General features: G+C 42.3%; 1 protein-coding gene across 1 annotated transcript; it reads left to right on the top strand.

Annotated features, from left to right (window-relative positions):
* The first annotated feature begins 84 nt into the window (after positions 1-84).
* Positions 85-13,824, top strand: LOC144148092 (uncharacterized). The gene is made up of 5 exons (XM_077679682.1): positions 85-1,108; positions 3,206-3,412; positions 4,412-4,586; positions 7,552-7,628; positions 11,883-13,824. Exons 1-5 carry the CDS (start codon positions 965-967, stop codon positions 12,162-12,164), a joined length of 885 nt encoding a protein of 294 aa, XP_077535808.1. The 5' UTR covers positions 85-964; the 3' UTR covers positions 12,165-13,824.
* Positions 13,825-16,270: the final 2,446 nt, after the last annotated feature.

Genomic DNA, 16,270 nt, shown 5'->3' with positions numbered 1-16,270 from the left:
AAATGAAGTGAGGAAAAATTTAACTCTTCCCGCGGTCGGAATTGAACCTATCCCTTGCATTAGCAAGCCATTATCCAGCCTTTTATGAAGTCTATTTGTGCCATTCCGGTAAGGTTGAAGCAGTATAAATTTGAAGAGGGGTGCATGTATGTGCAAAATTGGAGTGAAAATGCACCCCTCCGTGTATGATGAGCATTGTTGAACACTAGGACAAGCCATGGAATGCCCACATCAATACAGCACTACAGAGCACAATCCCAGTGCAGTAGACTGTCCCAACAAGAAAACCTTATGTGTATGGTAAAGTGGTGCGATGTGGGTCTGCTCACTTCTTGGTTAGTACATTCAGGGTAAAACTTGATTTTGGAAAGCTTTCTGTTCCCCCAGCGTTGTCGTTTCAACATTGGAGTACTTGATTTTTTCTTTTTGTCTGAAGTGTGCAAAAATAATGCGCGTCCGCAAGTGGTTTTCGAAAGTTCCTAGGTAGATCAGTGTTGCAAGATGAGACCTATTATCTGGTGGTTGTGGACAAGGGATCACATCGCTAGCAGGCTCTTGGAACCTCACCTACTGGCGGTAAAAAACCTGTAGTGGGTTGCATGCAACAGGCCACACATTGTGCAGTGTTGCTTTAGCATGTTTTATTTACTCATAACTGGCATTACGGTGTCGCTTTGGAGGTGGCACTTTTATTAATGAGCAACTGTAACAGGAATTTTTTGCGCTTTTTCACTAGTCATTTGATAAAGCATATGAACCGAAATTTTCCAGGGAGTGCCGTATGGCGGCGCACTGATCCGCGAAAAAAAAAGAAAATCTGATCTTGGGCTATCTGTCCAGAGGAAAGTGGGATGCCATGTTATAGTACCCTGATGTGCTCCAAACTAAGCTGGCTTTTGTTTGCAGTGCATGTATTCTTTTTTTCTTTTCTTTTTTTGTCATCCCACTGCAGTACACCTGGACCATGTCAATCAAAAACAGGTTTAAAAACTCAAGGAAGGGAATGCCAAAGGGAAATCCTGAAGCTAACCGGGAAAAAGAAAAAGCAAAGATGCGAAGAGAACAAGGGAGTTCTGCCAGGCCAGCAAAGGCTGACTGTCATCGGGAGGTATTAAAAGGCACTTTTATTGCTTCCTTGTAGTGGCAAACACTTATACTTTATTAGTGCGATTTTTGGGCCGGGCAGCTCATTAAATTTAAAGGGACAGACTAATGTTTTTTGTGGAGTGCATGTCCTGTAGTGCATATGAAAGCCAGTGTTGTTTTTTGCACTTTGGTAACCGCTAGGAATTACCAAATGAACAGGCATAAATAATTTTAATTTGGCACTAAACTTGCTGAAGTTCGAAAGCTGGTGCCAAGTGGTGCCTAAACAGAACAATATGTTATGTGTCCAAACACCGGTTTCAATGTGGGATTCAAGAACCATATGAACGAATAGGAAAGACTGCCCATTGTTTTTGTTCTCCCCATCTGATGTACAGTTAAAATTATGTTAGCGTGCGACTCAGTGTCATGCCTGCCAGCATTCCTTTATGCAGGCTACGTATGGCTGGTAGATTTAAAATTCTGATTTCGAAAGTTCTAGGGCACTATCACAGGGGTGAGACAGCTGCGCATATCGTGCCTTTTTGATACAATTCCATTTTCCAAAAGCATGAAAGCTGTTACAAAAGCATGAAAATTGCGCCAAACTGCTCCAGAAAAGCCTGAAAGGCACGGATTTTGATGCTCATGTCAGTTCCGGCGGGGACGAAAGCCTCCCGCATCCCGGTGACCGCTTTTTTTGTCGTTCGATTGCAAACACAGAAATGCAAAAATATAAACACTGAAATGAAGCAAACGATAGCTTCTAAAACACGATTGGCTTTCCATCCGGGTTCACTGAAACGGTCTTCCTGATTGGGCGTCGCTGTGGCTACAAACATGGCCACCGCCTGATCTGGCTGCTACTATCTACTTCACGCGCTCAGTGCGCATCGCAGATATTTTCCCTGGTTTATTTTACGCTATCAGCTGGGTTCCAGTCTATTCATTCTATCAGTTGTGGCTCTGAACAGTGGCGTTAACGCGGGGATATGGTTCGAGATCGGTGCGAGATTACAAGAAGTTGCGTGGCTCGAAAAAAAGTTCATTAAAATGTGCGGCTTACGACTTCAGCGTGGTTTGTCCTTGAGTGTGAAACGCGGTGCGTGCGTCTATAATCGGGTTCGTGAAGTGAACTTTTTGGCTCGTTGTGGCGTTATAAAATGCTGAGGTGTTGCTGTGCTTCGAAGCGCAATCGCGAGCCTCGGGGATGGAACGGTCGACACAAAGCGCCGCGACCTATTCAGGCAGTGCCCAACAGCTGCAGGACTGCATGGTTGCCATAGCATGCGACTAATGACACTTGATGTATGTGAAGTGAAATTTAAGGCCAAAATCTAGGTGGCTAAACAGTAACACTACTTTAATGAACATGGGGTGAACATGCGCCCCGGGGACTGAAACGGGTAGGCTGGTTGGGCTATGCGACCGTTAGCTTGAAGTTGCTCAACTGTTGCCGTGACTACACTCGTTCGTACAACGCAGCCTGGGATTACAAAAATAATAATTGTAGTATTGAAATGGTAAAACAAACGCCACAATTGCAGAGCCCTTAAATTTGATAATGTGAACGGCAGTTTTGTTGTCAGTGTTGTGTACAGCCGCAGCACAATATCACTAGTTAGGAAGGGGCACTTACTGCCCATTGAAAATAAATTTGGTCGAGGTGAAATTTTAGTGCAGTTGGCCTTTAAACGCTAATTGTTATATAGTTAGTTTTGGGACAATTTCAATGAAACAAGTTACAGCTGTTAGCTCTGGCCATACTCCCTCAGTAACTGGCCATCTATTGGCAGCAGAAAGTAATTCTGTTACATTTACAACCTCACTGTGAACAATACAATTATGACAAGTAAATAAAACTTAGTGTAGTATTAGTTGTCCCACCAGGCAATTTCGGTATGATTTTTTCCCAAGATACCTGCATAACATTCAGGGTTGCAGAATATTCACCAGAACGTAGGCTTTGCCGCAAGCTTCAGTTTTGGCGATGCAACTGTTTTCTAAACACCCTGTGAATGCATGCAGTTTCGGTCAGTTCTGGTAAGCTTTACAGAAACATGTAACAGTTGGGCTCCTTGTGTAGTTCATAATGGGTTTGTGGCCTTTTTGATTTCAGACTGCGGTCACAGCATTTGAACTAGATTCTGTGTTCGTTGACGAGGCAATCAACTTTATGAAGAAAGAACTTAAAAAGACAACTCCTGACATGGAGAAAGTGACAGATGCAATGAACCGGACGGCTCCAGCGAGGCGAAAGTGTTTGGAAAGTCTGACCTTGGGAGAGTTGCTCACTGCCTACCCAGCGCTGACTCTTAAACAGCAGGTAACTTTCCTAGAAGCTGCCTGGTGATCTTTGCATGAGTTGACTAAAAATGGCAAGCACGTAATATTTTTGCTTTGTACTTCAACAAAACAGTAGTACCACAAAAATGTCCAGGTTAGAAAGGGCATGTCCTGTGCACTTGTGCACTTTAATGGTTGTCCGTTCTATACAAGGTTATGAAAATTTTTTATTATGCAACAAACAGGCTTTAATTTAAATCTTAATTGTAAAGAGAAATAGGGCAATACTGTCCAGCATTCGATTTTTACGGCAAGGCATGCATTCGCAAAGATAAGCTTTGGAAAGCACGTAATATTTTTGCTTTGTACTTCAACAAAACAGTAGTACCACAAAAATGTCCAGGTTAGAAAGGGCATGTCCTGTGCACTTGTGCACTTTAATGGTTGTCCGTTCTATACAAGGTTATGAAAATTTTTTATTATGCAACAAACAGGCTTTAATTTAAATCTTAATTGTAAAGAGAAATGGGGCAATACTGTCCAGCATTCGATTTTTACGGCAAGGCATGCATTCGCAAAGATAAGCTTTGGACCGTATGTGCAAAAAATAAATATTTAACACGTTGCAAGAAAATTTCCCTCATTTTCTGTGCCATGTAAGGTAGGGCAAAGCAAAATCTAGAAACATGTCAGCAATATATGGATGCACAGGCAAGGACATATAAGTTACGGATGCCATAACAAAGCTGCGTCTGTAAAGGTGCGTGAGTTATGAGTGCACGGGCTGGGGTATGTTGCTTCCAGGCACGTAAGACGGAAAAAGTCTTTTTGTTCAATTGGCTTTGTTGCAGAATGTACTCGCCCCTTCGTGCCGTGCTCACACAAAAATGAATTACTAATTAGTCTTCAGAAAAATTTTTCAGGTTGCAGGGCTCCATGAATCACGGAACTGATGGGACGGTTATTTGGGTCGAGCTAACATGTAGTGCATTTTTGTGTTGTTCAGTATTGGTGTTAACAGCAATCTCTACATTCACAGATCCTCAACGAATGTTTCCTGCTGACAGGCATTCATACCGACAGGGCTCTCCTTGCGGTGCTGCAGGAGTTTGGCGACATCATTGTGGATGCTGTGAAAGGGAAACGAGCAGCATTGCCCACGCTTGCCTTGGCCCAGGCCTACATCAATGCAGCAGAGGGAGTTGCAAAAAGCTGTAAGTTTCAGCAATAACTTGGTGTGTCTTGATCAGGAGCTAGGTGCAGCGTGCACGTAGCTATAGTAATTTGCGTTCACAAAGAAACCCAAATGAGGAAAATTGGTTGTGCTTAAAAAAAACTGATCAAGAAGCATGGTATGAAAGTATAAAAAAGCATGGTAGGGTGAGGACCAAACTAAAGGATTTTAATGTTGGAATAAGTTAGGAAGGTATGTCTGCTATTTGGAGCTATTTCTATATATGCGAAAAGGAAATGTAGCCTGGAACCAGTTTTTCGCCATTATTTACATACGTTGTCAAGTCGCAAGCCGTGGCAGTTTTTTCTAACGTAATGTGTGGGTACGGATATCATTGTTAGCTCAGACAGGTTCAATTAAAAGTTGCATTCCTTGCCCTGCCGAGACAACATGCCAGGAATTTATGTGAAAACATCCTTTTGTTGTGTGGAATAACACGTGAGCCCAGCACTTTACTGCAGATGATGACGACATATGTTTGATGTGATGCAAACTCCACATTTTTTTATGGCTGCTGCCAAGCTCAGAATTTGCTGATTAGATGTTGGTTTTCAGTGTTTTGGGAGCTAGTGGGCTCTTCTCTGCTTGCACTGAATGACGCACTATACATGGGGACAACTTTGAGAGAAAGCTATGAGGGGGGATGTGGGGAGCTGGCTGCTCGGTGTTACTGCACCAAAGTAGTTCCCGCTAAATTGGTTTCAGTTGGAAATTCAGCATTACAGAAACGCATTTGCAACAGTGCATTTCTTCGCACGAGCTCCACAGTTGAGTGCGCTGAACCACGATCACCGAGCATGCAGGCATATTGGCATGTCTTTCCCCATGCTTCATTTTCCTCTAAACACAAGCCAACGCTTTAACTGAAGAACTTAGACTGACCGGGAACTATACTGCCCAAATTTGTATCGTTCAGAAGTAAAGTGAATTTTGTCAGCACTCCAGTTTTGAGGGCATGCACTGATTTGTAAACTCAACTACAGCTGAAAACTGCGCAGCACCACCGGCATGTGTAGTGTACTTGCATAGCACGGGTGCAGTATACTGAAAGAGCAGCCTGTGGCGAGGTGGCAATGGAGGGGTGAGCTGCCAAAGGCTGTCGACGAGGATGCTATGATGTTTTTTGCAAGAGAACCATTCTAATGCCAGTAGAGACAGCCGCAACCAAAAATATTCGAAAATATAAAAAACAATGCTCTCTGTTATTATGGCTAGTAATTTGGTGGCATTATCGATCCAAGGCTGAAAGATAACTATATATATATTTGAATAGCTTAGGTTAGAGCCAGCCAGTTATTTTTGTTGAACTACTTCTAGCAGCGCAGCGAAATGGCATGGTACAGCTTTGTTGCCTTGACTGCATTGCCACAGAAAGTAGTCCTTGAGTATAGTTGCGTGTAATGCATGTGCTAGCCAATATCACAATTAACGAAATAAAAGAGGAAAGGGAAGGTAGAAGAACAAACACCTAACGAAGTCCGCAGTGTCATTGGACTTTACGAGAGTTCCTCTGTCATCAGTTGCTGCGTTCTATTAACAGGCCCACACCATGCCATATAGCATTAAAAAATGTGTTAAGATTTTTGAGTAATGAACCCTTTGCGGTCCGCTGTCGGGTTGTGCCCGGCACGGCTGTACGGGTCTGCTGTTGGGGTAAGCCTGACTTGGGTGTTCTAGGTTAGATTTTGCTGTTTTTCTAACAAGTGGTAAAAGGTGCAGCTGTTCTGGTCCAGACCTTTTAGCCACTTTCCAGACCAGAACGGCCGGAAAGTAAGTCAAAGGTCCGGACTAGAAAGGGTTAAATAACTGTTTACTTTTCTTTTTGTCGAAGTTACACACGTGCGCAACTCAACAAAAATATTTCGAGTCAAGTTCATTAACTTTGACATAAATAGCCGAAGCTTAATTCGGGCAAGTTGGTTTGGCATATTTGAGCAATAAAATAAAATCACGAAAACCATGGATGAAGAAGAAACAGGCATGACGTGTAGATGCCTGGTTTGTTGTACCAACTTTTTTTTTTGCGGGAGCATCTAAGCACACCTGCTTTGATGTTTGGCACAGAACCTAGATGTCTGCTAGTGCACTTACTGATGTTGTTTGATGTAACTATTTTGCAATTTTTAGCATTGAAGGTTAACCATTAATTTATCACCTGAAACCAGTTCGTGGCCCACCGCGAATATCATTCCCCTGCCTGCAGGCTACCCAGGAAGCAACCTGGGGCTCGATTTTTCTGTATATTCCTATGAGAGTCCCGATCTGCAGCCAGTCCACGGGCTATCCAGGACTGGTAAATCAGGTCTCTCTCTCTCTCTCTCTCTCCTCTCTCTCTCTCTCTCTCTCGGATGCTGGCCAGAGAAAGCTGTTTGGTTTTTAGTGTTGTAAGTTGGTTTGACTTTGTTAAAATAGAACCTGGAATTGTTTGGTTCTATTGGTCGAGGTGTCAGTTACCTGGGAGGTAAAGAGGTTTTACAAAGTGCAGTTGAGCTTGGATTTTAATGGATTAGTTTGTGTTTAAACATTTTGAAGGATGAAAGAACGCTGTGTAACACACAAGTGTGTGCTGCCATAAAAAAGCGGATTGACATGATAAAGCATGGTGAAAAGAGGGATAAAATTGGCAGTGATTAGTGCAAGTTTAGGATGTGGACTATGCCAAGTGGACGTACCCTTCAGGCCTAACTCAGCTTGATGCCAAGTGTTGTGCAGTCTTGCACATGGAAAAGATTGGGGGCATTCAAGATGTATCAAATGTATCATAACGTTCAAAACCAAAAGCATTCAAAACGCACAAAAAGCATCTCTCAGCTTCTTTCATGCTTTCGGCATCCTGCTTCTATTTGTTTCTTGAATGTTGCTATTGCAAAGCACTCATGCATTCCACTTTTTTTAATGTTAATGCCCTTTGATTTTAGTTATGTTTCCCCTTATTATCTCTATAGATGCAAAAGAAGTGGCGGCACTTGCCCTGCTGCCATTTTTGTTGAACGAGCGAGGAGATGAAGTCTTCAGAATGCTGGTAAGGATTGCGGAGAAATTACTGCTAACTACATTACCTCACTGCAACGCCAGTGAAATCGGGGTTCCTTGTAATGCTTTACATTTCTTTTTCACTAAATTGATGCAAATGTACATGTGAACTCACCTAATTAACTGTTTCCAAACATCAAGTATGTTTAAAAACACCGCTTTATGGGAGGTGCTTCCAATGGATAATTTCATGAGGCTTAGGACATGTTTGTAGTTATAATTGTGTTTGGTGTTGATGAATGGCATTCTTTTTTTTTCTATTTGGAGGAGAGCTTTATTGTTCGAAATTTGTAATTTTTTATAAAATTATAAAACAGCCAACATTAAAAAAGTGCAATTTGACTTTACTTCAAGACATGCATTTGCTTGGCTCGTCTTGCCGGTGCACTGCAGTGAAGTCATCGAAGCCTTATATGAGGCCGAATTGTGTAGTTTAACCCATCTAACCAACCATTCGCATATGAAGGTGAGGTTTAAAGCTCTAATTTATGTGCAATGTGTGTTGAACACAAGAGAAAAATTCTGGGCCATCTCCACTAATGCGAAACCTGGGGAGGGCAAAGCATGCAGTGCAAGAATAAGGTGTATTCTTGGCGCCTTGGCCATGACTTCAATGATGACAAACTGAGCACCCTGGCTTTCATTCCAAGGGTGTTTTCTGCTAAGCTTGAGTAACATTTGTGTGAGCAAAAATGACTGCCAGATTACTTTTGGTTCTATTTAGTCTCTAGCCATTATTTCTTGCAAGAAATGCTTATATCTAGATGCCGCAAGAAAAGCTATGGGATATGCGGACACATTATTTCTTTACTCGGAGGGGAAAGTGTGGGGGCTATTCTATTCAGGAGGCCTTGCACTTGAAGTGCTTCCTTGCATGAAAAAAACAAACTTTTAGCCCTTTTAGTTCTTTCCTGGCATGCTTTTGTTACAACCGAAAAGGAGGATAAGACTGGGGACAAAATAAAGACAAGTGCTTGCCACTATCTAGATTATTCAGAAAAGTCTTCTCTTGGTTTTAAATGCCTATGTTTTGATGTTTTGACGTTTATTTTTTTGAGTAACCTTAACCAGCTTACCCACCAAACCGTTTAAATGGTTTTGCTTAGTGCACTAAAGGCTAGTGCCCCTTGGGCTTCAATGGTGCCTCAGTTCACTTTATTTTCTGTATTAGCCTTATGCTTACCACTGATATTTTCATATAGGTGTGCAATTATCAAGTCCAGGACTGCAAATTTAGAAGGAATTGGGAAAACTGACTGTGGATTGAATTGAATATTTTTGGATAGGGATATTAAAACTAAATGTAAATACAGTACTATATTTCAAAATTGAATACCCTTGCTTTTTGAGCTTTTAAAGCAGATTCAAAAAATAAATGATTAGTTCAGCAGTTGGAAAACGGTAGAAAAAAAGAAAGCTGGGGACAAGATGCAAAAGCAGTGCAAGAAGAAAGAAAGCAGTGCATCACCATAAAGAAATGCAGGGTCTTCAACATGCTCTGAATGAAGGAAATATATTTGACTGGTTCCAACTGGTTGCAAAAAGACATGGTATACCAATTGCTAGTACACCCTTACTGAAAGCCAACAAGCAATAACTCGTGACTTTTTGCTGGTGCTAATATGCTGACAAAAAACTTTTTGTCAGCTTATAAATTTTGAACTAGTAGTGTTGCAGATCAGCTAACATGCGCGGGAGTTAGCATGCTCCTGTTTTGTGGAAGGCTCTCCAATGTTACACACTTGCATGGCCTCAGCGTCGTGCTGAAAAGTCAACCCAAAAGGATATGCCATGGATTGAGGCTTGTAAGTTTGTATGTCGTGTGGTAGACAAATTTTGAATACTTCAAATGGTGAAATTGAGCGGTGAATTGAATCAAATAGCAAATACTATTTGCAAAGTATGCATTGTTTTGAACATTTCCACAAGTCGAGTATTTTTATAGCAACAAAAATTGACGCTATCACCAGCAGCTAACCCCACATATTTGAACCCCTAGCTTTTGGTGTTGCTCCTGATGGCTGAAGAAAATTTTAAATATAGGGTCATTGCATGCCAAACATCCCAGCTGTAAAATCGACCATCACGGATTTGCTAAGTAAAAATTGTGGGTCATCCTCACATGGCCCACAGTGCTCCCTCAAAGTGTTCTCGCACAAAAAAAAATTTTGTTCTTTTGTTAGCCACCCTTTTGTCTCCAGGGTAAAACGAAAAGTTAGGTCTGTCAGAAAATTCATAAAAAATCACTTTCTTTAATCGCCACTATTTTTTCGTGGACATCATGTTGAGACCCTGGACTGCTCTATGCCACATTTTTCAAACATTTTTCCTTTTTCTTTGCTGTCATTACGCCATTCAGGAAATACACGATGTTGATAATTTTCAAACATTTTTAGAAAAAACAAGCACATTCTCTCAGCCAATGAAGCAATTGTTTCTGTATTTCATCATTGTGGACAATTGGTACAAAATATATTGACGCTGGGAAAAGAAGAAATGTGCGAGAACACATTCGTCAAATTTGGAAAAATCTTTTTCTGGCTCATATTCACCCCGAAATTGCGCATTGTTGTGCTTATAGTAAAAATATCAAATACAAGGCACTCACTAGCACAAATGATCGCAGTTTATTTTAGAAAGTTTAATCCGAACAGTTTTTTTTTTAGTTTGTACATTGACACTACTTCACCAAGTTGTTCCACAGAGTCTCTTCTCTGCACAGCTTGCGCTTCCTGCATGAAAGACGCCTGAGCCAGCGTGTTCACGCTGCAAGAATAGTTTTCTCTGCAATGGTATTTCGTAGCGTCAGTACAGGATAAAAGGGATAGTTCACGTGTTGTTGGGAAAAGTACAATGTGGAACTAGCGGTGGTGCGCCCATTCTATGAATACGTGTACCTCAACGGCTGGCTGGACGTCAGATGTGCATTTAAAGAATCGGTGTATGTGATTCCCGCTAACACATACAAATAAATCCGTGTAACTATGACTCCGCCGCAGTCTATTTCTTAATGATCGACGTGCATAAACGATACCACATATAACATACCGTGATGCTTTAAATGCATGTCTATGTCCAGCCAGCTGTTGGGTCTACACGTGCTTACAGAATGGGCGCACCACCGCTAGCTCCTCATTATACTTTTCCCACCAACACGCGAATTATCCTTTTTTCCCGTTTTGACTCTACGAAATAGCATTGCAGGAACATGTATTCTTGCAGCGTGAACCCGGTGGATCGTGCTTCTTTCCGTGCGGCAGGTGCATGCTGTGCAGAGAAGATGCTCTGCAGAACAACGTGGTGAGGTAGTCGGTATACAAATTCAAAAATTTTTTTCGCTGCTAAAACAAAAACTGTTCGGATTAAACTTTCCAAAATAAACTGCGATCATTTGTGCTAGTGAGTGCCTTGTATTTGATATTTTTACTATAAGCACAACAATGCGCAATTTCGGGGTGAATATGAGCCAGAAAATGATTTTTCCAAATTTGACGAATGTGTTCTCACACATTTCTTCTTTTCCCAGCGTCAATATATTTTGTACCAATTGTCCACAATGATGAAATACAGAAACAATTGCTTCATTGGCTGAGAGAATGTGCTTGCTTTTTCTAAAAATGTTTGAAAATTATCAACATCGTGTATTTCCTGAATGGCGTAATGACAGCAAAGAAAAAGGAAAAATGTTTGAAAAATGTGGCATAGAGCAGTCCAGGGTCTCAACATGATGTCCACGAAAAAATAGTGGCGATTAAAGAAAGTGATTTTTTATGAATTTTTTGACAGACCTAACTTTGCTTTAAGCCCTGGAGACAAAAGGGTGGCTAACAAAAGAACAAATTTTTTTTTGGACACGAACACTTTGACGGAGCACTGTGGGCCGTGTGAGGATGACGAACAATTTTTACTTAGCAAATCCGTGATGGTTGATTTTACAGCTGGGACGTTTGGCATGAAATGACCCTATAATGTTCTGCATTTCTGTGGTAACCATTTGTAACCTACTACGTCAGGTACACTGGTTTCCTCATTCGAAATGCTTCTTAACCAAAGGAAAATTTGGGAAAGTGAATGCAAAAAGAGGCAACAAGGGGCATCTTCCTCACTTGTCCTTATTTGGTGCATGACACTTTGCCAGACACTGGGCACTTGAAACAACCTTGATGACATTACTGTGCTCATTTACATTGTCATTTGACTTTCGTGTGCTTATTTATTTTTATTGGCATTTTTTTTTTCACAGGACCCGGAGAAGCTATTTGGCTGTCCGACTCTGATCTACACGGGCGAGGACCCCTGGGCCCCTGGTGGTTTCAGCGTGGTATGCGAGGACGTTCAAGTAGACATACTGACCTTCGCAGAAGGAATGTCACTGGTATTTGCCGCGTACTGGGCCTACAGCATCCACTACGTGGCATCGGCAAGGCACACACTTTCTGTCCTAGAGCATTTAATGGACGTAAAAAAAACAAAGCTTTCAGTCACTGCGGTGAAAGTGTTAACAATGCTCAAAGCGCGTGCCTGAGCAGCTGTGATAGCCTAAGCAGGCTTTTTACTGAATTTGTAGCACTTTGTTTTCTTTTATCATAAGCTGTATTACTTTGTTTCATGTTATTTTAAAGTTTTAGTTATTTTTAAAGTCAGAACACTCGTGATAACCTATGCAGGGCTTTTACTTAAAGGGACCCTGCAACACTCTTTGAGCAGTGCAAGTAATCCTGCGCGACGTTTAGATTACACTGCCAGGAATTCCTGAGCCAAATATTACACCTGCACGTGAGCGGTGAGCACGCAAATCGATGTGAAAGACGTGGAAAAACCAACCGCTCTCTCTTCAGTTGTCCTCATTATGCAACCCCTGGCATGGCCTAAGGGACGTCACATAGGCCATGGCTGCCCGATCGGCTGTCACTGGTCAACTTCGCGGCTAGATTCTCCCATTTCCATCGTCGTCATCGATGTGTACCAACCTCTTCTATGCGTGAACCTGAGGCACAGTTTTGCCGTTTCTTTTGTGTTTTGAGTGCCCACGGAGTTTGAGTGATGAGCTCAATACTTCCCTTTTAATGGGACCACTCGACTACAAACGTTTATTGCTTCAAAAACGCCCTACCAGCCCGAGCGCGCACTTGCGAGCAGGCACCCATGCCTGCTTTTTTGTGGCACCAGACCGGAAATAGGCCCCTCCGCGTTGCGGAGAAAAGGAGAAAACTACCCGGCATGTGATATAGCGAAGGCCGTCGAAGAGAACGCCGCGAGCCGCCCCCCTCTCCGGGAGAGAGCGCGCAGCTTTCGTCGCGTTGTCCGCGGTCGAGTTGAGAGGGAACGATTATGCGCGATTGTTCATCGCGCGTAGTTTCGTTAATTGTGAACGGATTTTCATAATTCTTGCTGGAGGAGATTTCTGGGAGAATAGACTTTATCCCAAAATACATTACTAGTAGTCGATGGCATGTTTTGCAGGGTCCCTTTAATGTCTCAGTTTGTTTTGTGCTATTTTAAAGGTCTCTTTTTTTCAAGTCATGAGAACACCTGTGGTAGCCTAAACAGGCCTTTTACTTAACATATATCACTTTGTTTTGTCTTATTTTAAAGCTTTTTTTTTCATCTCAAGAGAACACCTGTGATAGCTTATATAAGCTGGCTTTTTACTTAATATATATCACTTCCGTTGGTCTTATTTTCAAGTTCCTTGTGTATTATATTTCAAGTCATGAGAGCACCTGTGAACCTAAGCAGGTTTTTCACTTAATATGCATTACTTTCTTTTGTGTTATTTTTCAAGTCTTGAGAACACCTGTCGTAGCCTAAGCGTGCCTTTTACTTAACATGTATCAAGTTACTTTGTCTTTGTTATTTTTAAACTCATGAGAACACCTGTGATAGCCTAAATAGGCTTTCTACATAATATGTATCACTTTGGTTCGTCTTATTTTAATGTTCCTTGTACATTTCAAGTCATTAGAACACCTGTGAGCCTAACCAGGTTTTTTTACTTAATATGTATCACTTTGTTTTGCGTTATTTCAAAGTTTTTGTACTTGCCAAGCCATGAGAACACCTGTGATAGTGTAAAGAAGCTTTTTTCTTAATATGTATCGATCTGTTTTGTGTTATTTTAAAGTTTCATGTATTTTATTAGTCATGAAAACACCTGTGATAGCCTAAGGAGGCTGTTATCATTATGTATCACATTGCTTTAGTAATAAAACAACTGTTTTTAAATTCTTGTTTTTGCTCTGCAGTACCTGTAAATAGAACTTTTAAAGCTGCATGTTCACAAATGGTAGGGATATAAGCTCCGAAAAAAGTTATTGTTGAATTTGAAGCTGCTTGCAATCTAGCGCCACCCCACCTGTAGGCATGAAACTGAACATGCTGCTTCACACCAGCTTTTGTCACTATATTGTTGACATGTGGTTAAGATAATTGTAAGCTGCCATAAATTATAAGTTATGAAACATGCGGAAGCAGGTGGAATGGAAGTTTACGTTTCAACTTCTCCATGTGTGCAGTTGATGGCACTGTCTTTAAGTGGAATTCAACACTCTAGGTCAATGGATCCTTTTGCTGAAACTGACAGCATCACCTGGCTGGTGCTATAGCTGCTATACGGGGATTTTTACACTAAACACAGGGTGACAGTGATCCTGCAACAAGAGCCGTTGGACTCTCTTTGAGAATCATGGGTCCGTGTTGGCCACACGTCTCAGAGTCACGCACATGCTGTTACGACTCCACTGGCACTAGGGTCACGGGACAATCTAAGGTAGCCGTAACTCTTCGTAAGGTCACAGTGACTATTCAAAGAGCGTCCTGTGACTCTTATTTGAAAGAGGTCAAGCACACTCTCTGGGAGAGTCACCCATATGCTACCGTGACCCTGTTGCTATAAGCGTCACGGGACTCTAAAAAGAGTCCTCTTAACTCTTGTTGCAGTGTCACAGCAGTTACCAGGAAGGATTACCATGACTCTTCCTTTATTAGGATAGAATCATGGCAGAGTCAGCATTGACTATGTCAGTGGAATCACCCATACGCTACCTTGACTAGTGTGAAGAATCGCGAGACTCTTTCTAAATAAGAGTCGTGTTACTCTACCAACAGGAGTCCAAGAAGAGTCAATTCTGTGGCAAGTAAATACCCCCCGAAGAGGGTCATGGGAACTCCCTTTTTTTTTTAGAGTGTGTGACTTGCGGATATATCCTGTGAATACGTCTGAATACACCACAACTCTTTCCCTAACATCGCAACACTGTGTTTCTATATATTTGAAATAAATATTACAAAAGGAACGCCGGTTTCGTAACGGGAGGGACCCTGGTTCGATTCCGACCCACGGGAAGCGTTTTTTATTCCTTCCATTTGGCTGCACACGTTATTGTTCCCCACCGATGCTAAACCCGTACTTTTGGGGATTTTGTTGGGAGAGGGGGGGGGTAAGTAGTGAGCTGCCGGCTTCACGGCGTAAAGGTCCCGGGTTCGATTCCCGGGACCTCCCTAACCAAATTTGTTTCTTCTGGCTTCAAGGTTTTCGGATCGACGAACGGAAAAGACTCCGTCTAAACAGCGCTCCTCTAAAACATTTTTTAAGACGGCAAGGAGATTTGCATCCGCACTTCACAATTTATCCACATCTGGTAATGTCATGCACTCAACCTCGTTACTGAGAAGTGGAATGAACGGTTCACTAACACAATGCTCCATCTTCTGTTGATTAAAAAAAATTCGAAACTCTCCCTTGCTCTTTGCCATGGTAAGTAGTGAGGGTAGAGCACTCACTGAAGGGTGGGGGGCGCAGCCACGGGAGCAGCACTTCACTAACAGCGTGCTGCCTCTTGACGATCTAACCTTGTACGCGTGCTCCTTTAGGCGATCTTCTGCACCAGCCTGTTTTTTTCTATGTACGAGCGTTAACACGACCACCAAATGTCATAGACGACGTTGTTCACACAGTCGACGTAGCATGTCTTACACGGGCGGCTCAGTGTCTTGGGAGCAGAAAACCGGAGCCGTACGCCTGCCTCGTCAAAAATCTTCAGCGCGTGGCTTACTCCTTGGACATGCGGAATAAGGGTTGTCTTCCGCCTTTCCGGCTGGGGGCACTTCTCGGGAGCACCCGAAGAACGTTCTCGTAGCAGGGTTGTCCTAAAAGCGCTCTGGAGGTCCGTCGGATACGCGGCACACTTCAAAAGGAGGACTTGGTCACAAAACCTTGTGGCACACGGGGGAGGGGGGGGGCACTTTTTGAGGGTACTTCATGACACTCCATTGGAAAATTCATGCCTAATAAGCTTTGAGTGCGCTAAACTGAATGCTAATAGGCAATCGAAAAATATGGGACATAGGCGCGCACCCGTACCAGGAGCTCTCGTCATCGAAAAACAAGGCAAGGTCTAACAACCTCATCTGGCCATCCGTAATCCGATCGTGAAGTTGAAAGCTTTAAAGTGTGATTGCAATACACCAAAAATTGCTTCAGCCTTTTAACGGATTGTCAGGTTTGTGGATTTAAATAGGACCATCAAGTCCTTATTTATTTACATTTTTGTATATTTATACAGATACCTACATCGCCCTCACGGGCACTAGTGTAGGGGGCAGGGGGAGCAAAACGGAAATATAAATGAA

This window comes from Haemaphysalis longicornis, unplaced genomic scaffold (genome assembly GCF_048455015.1).
Source record: "Haemaphysalis longicornis isolate Haplotype H1 unplaced genomic scaffold, Haemaphysalis longicornis Haplotype H1 scaffold_76, whole genome shotgun sequence".
Classification (NCBI taxonomy): Eukaryota; Metazoa; Arthropoda; class Arachnida; order Ixodida; family Ixodidae; genus Haemaphysalis; species Haemaphysalis longicornis.
This window is presented reverse-complemented; position numbering and strand designations above follow the sequence as displayed.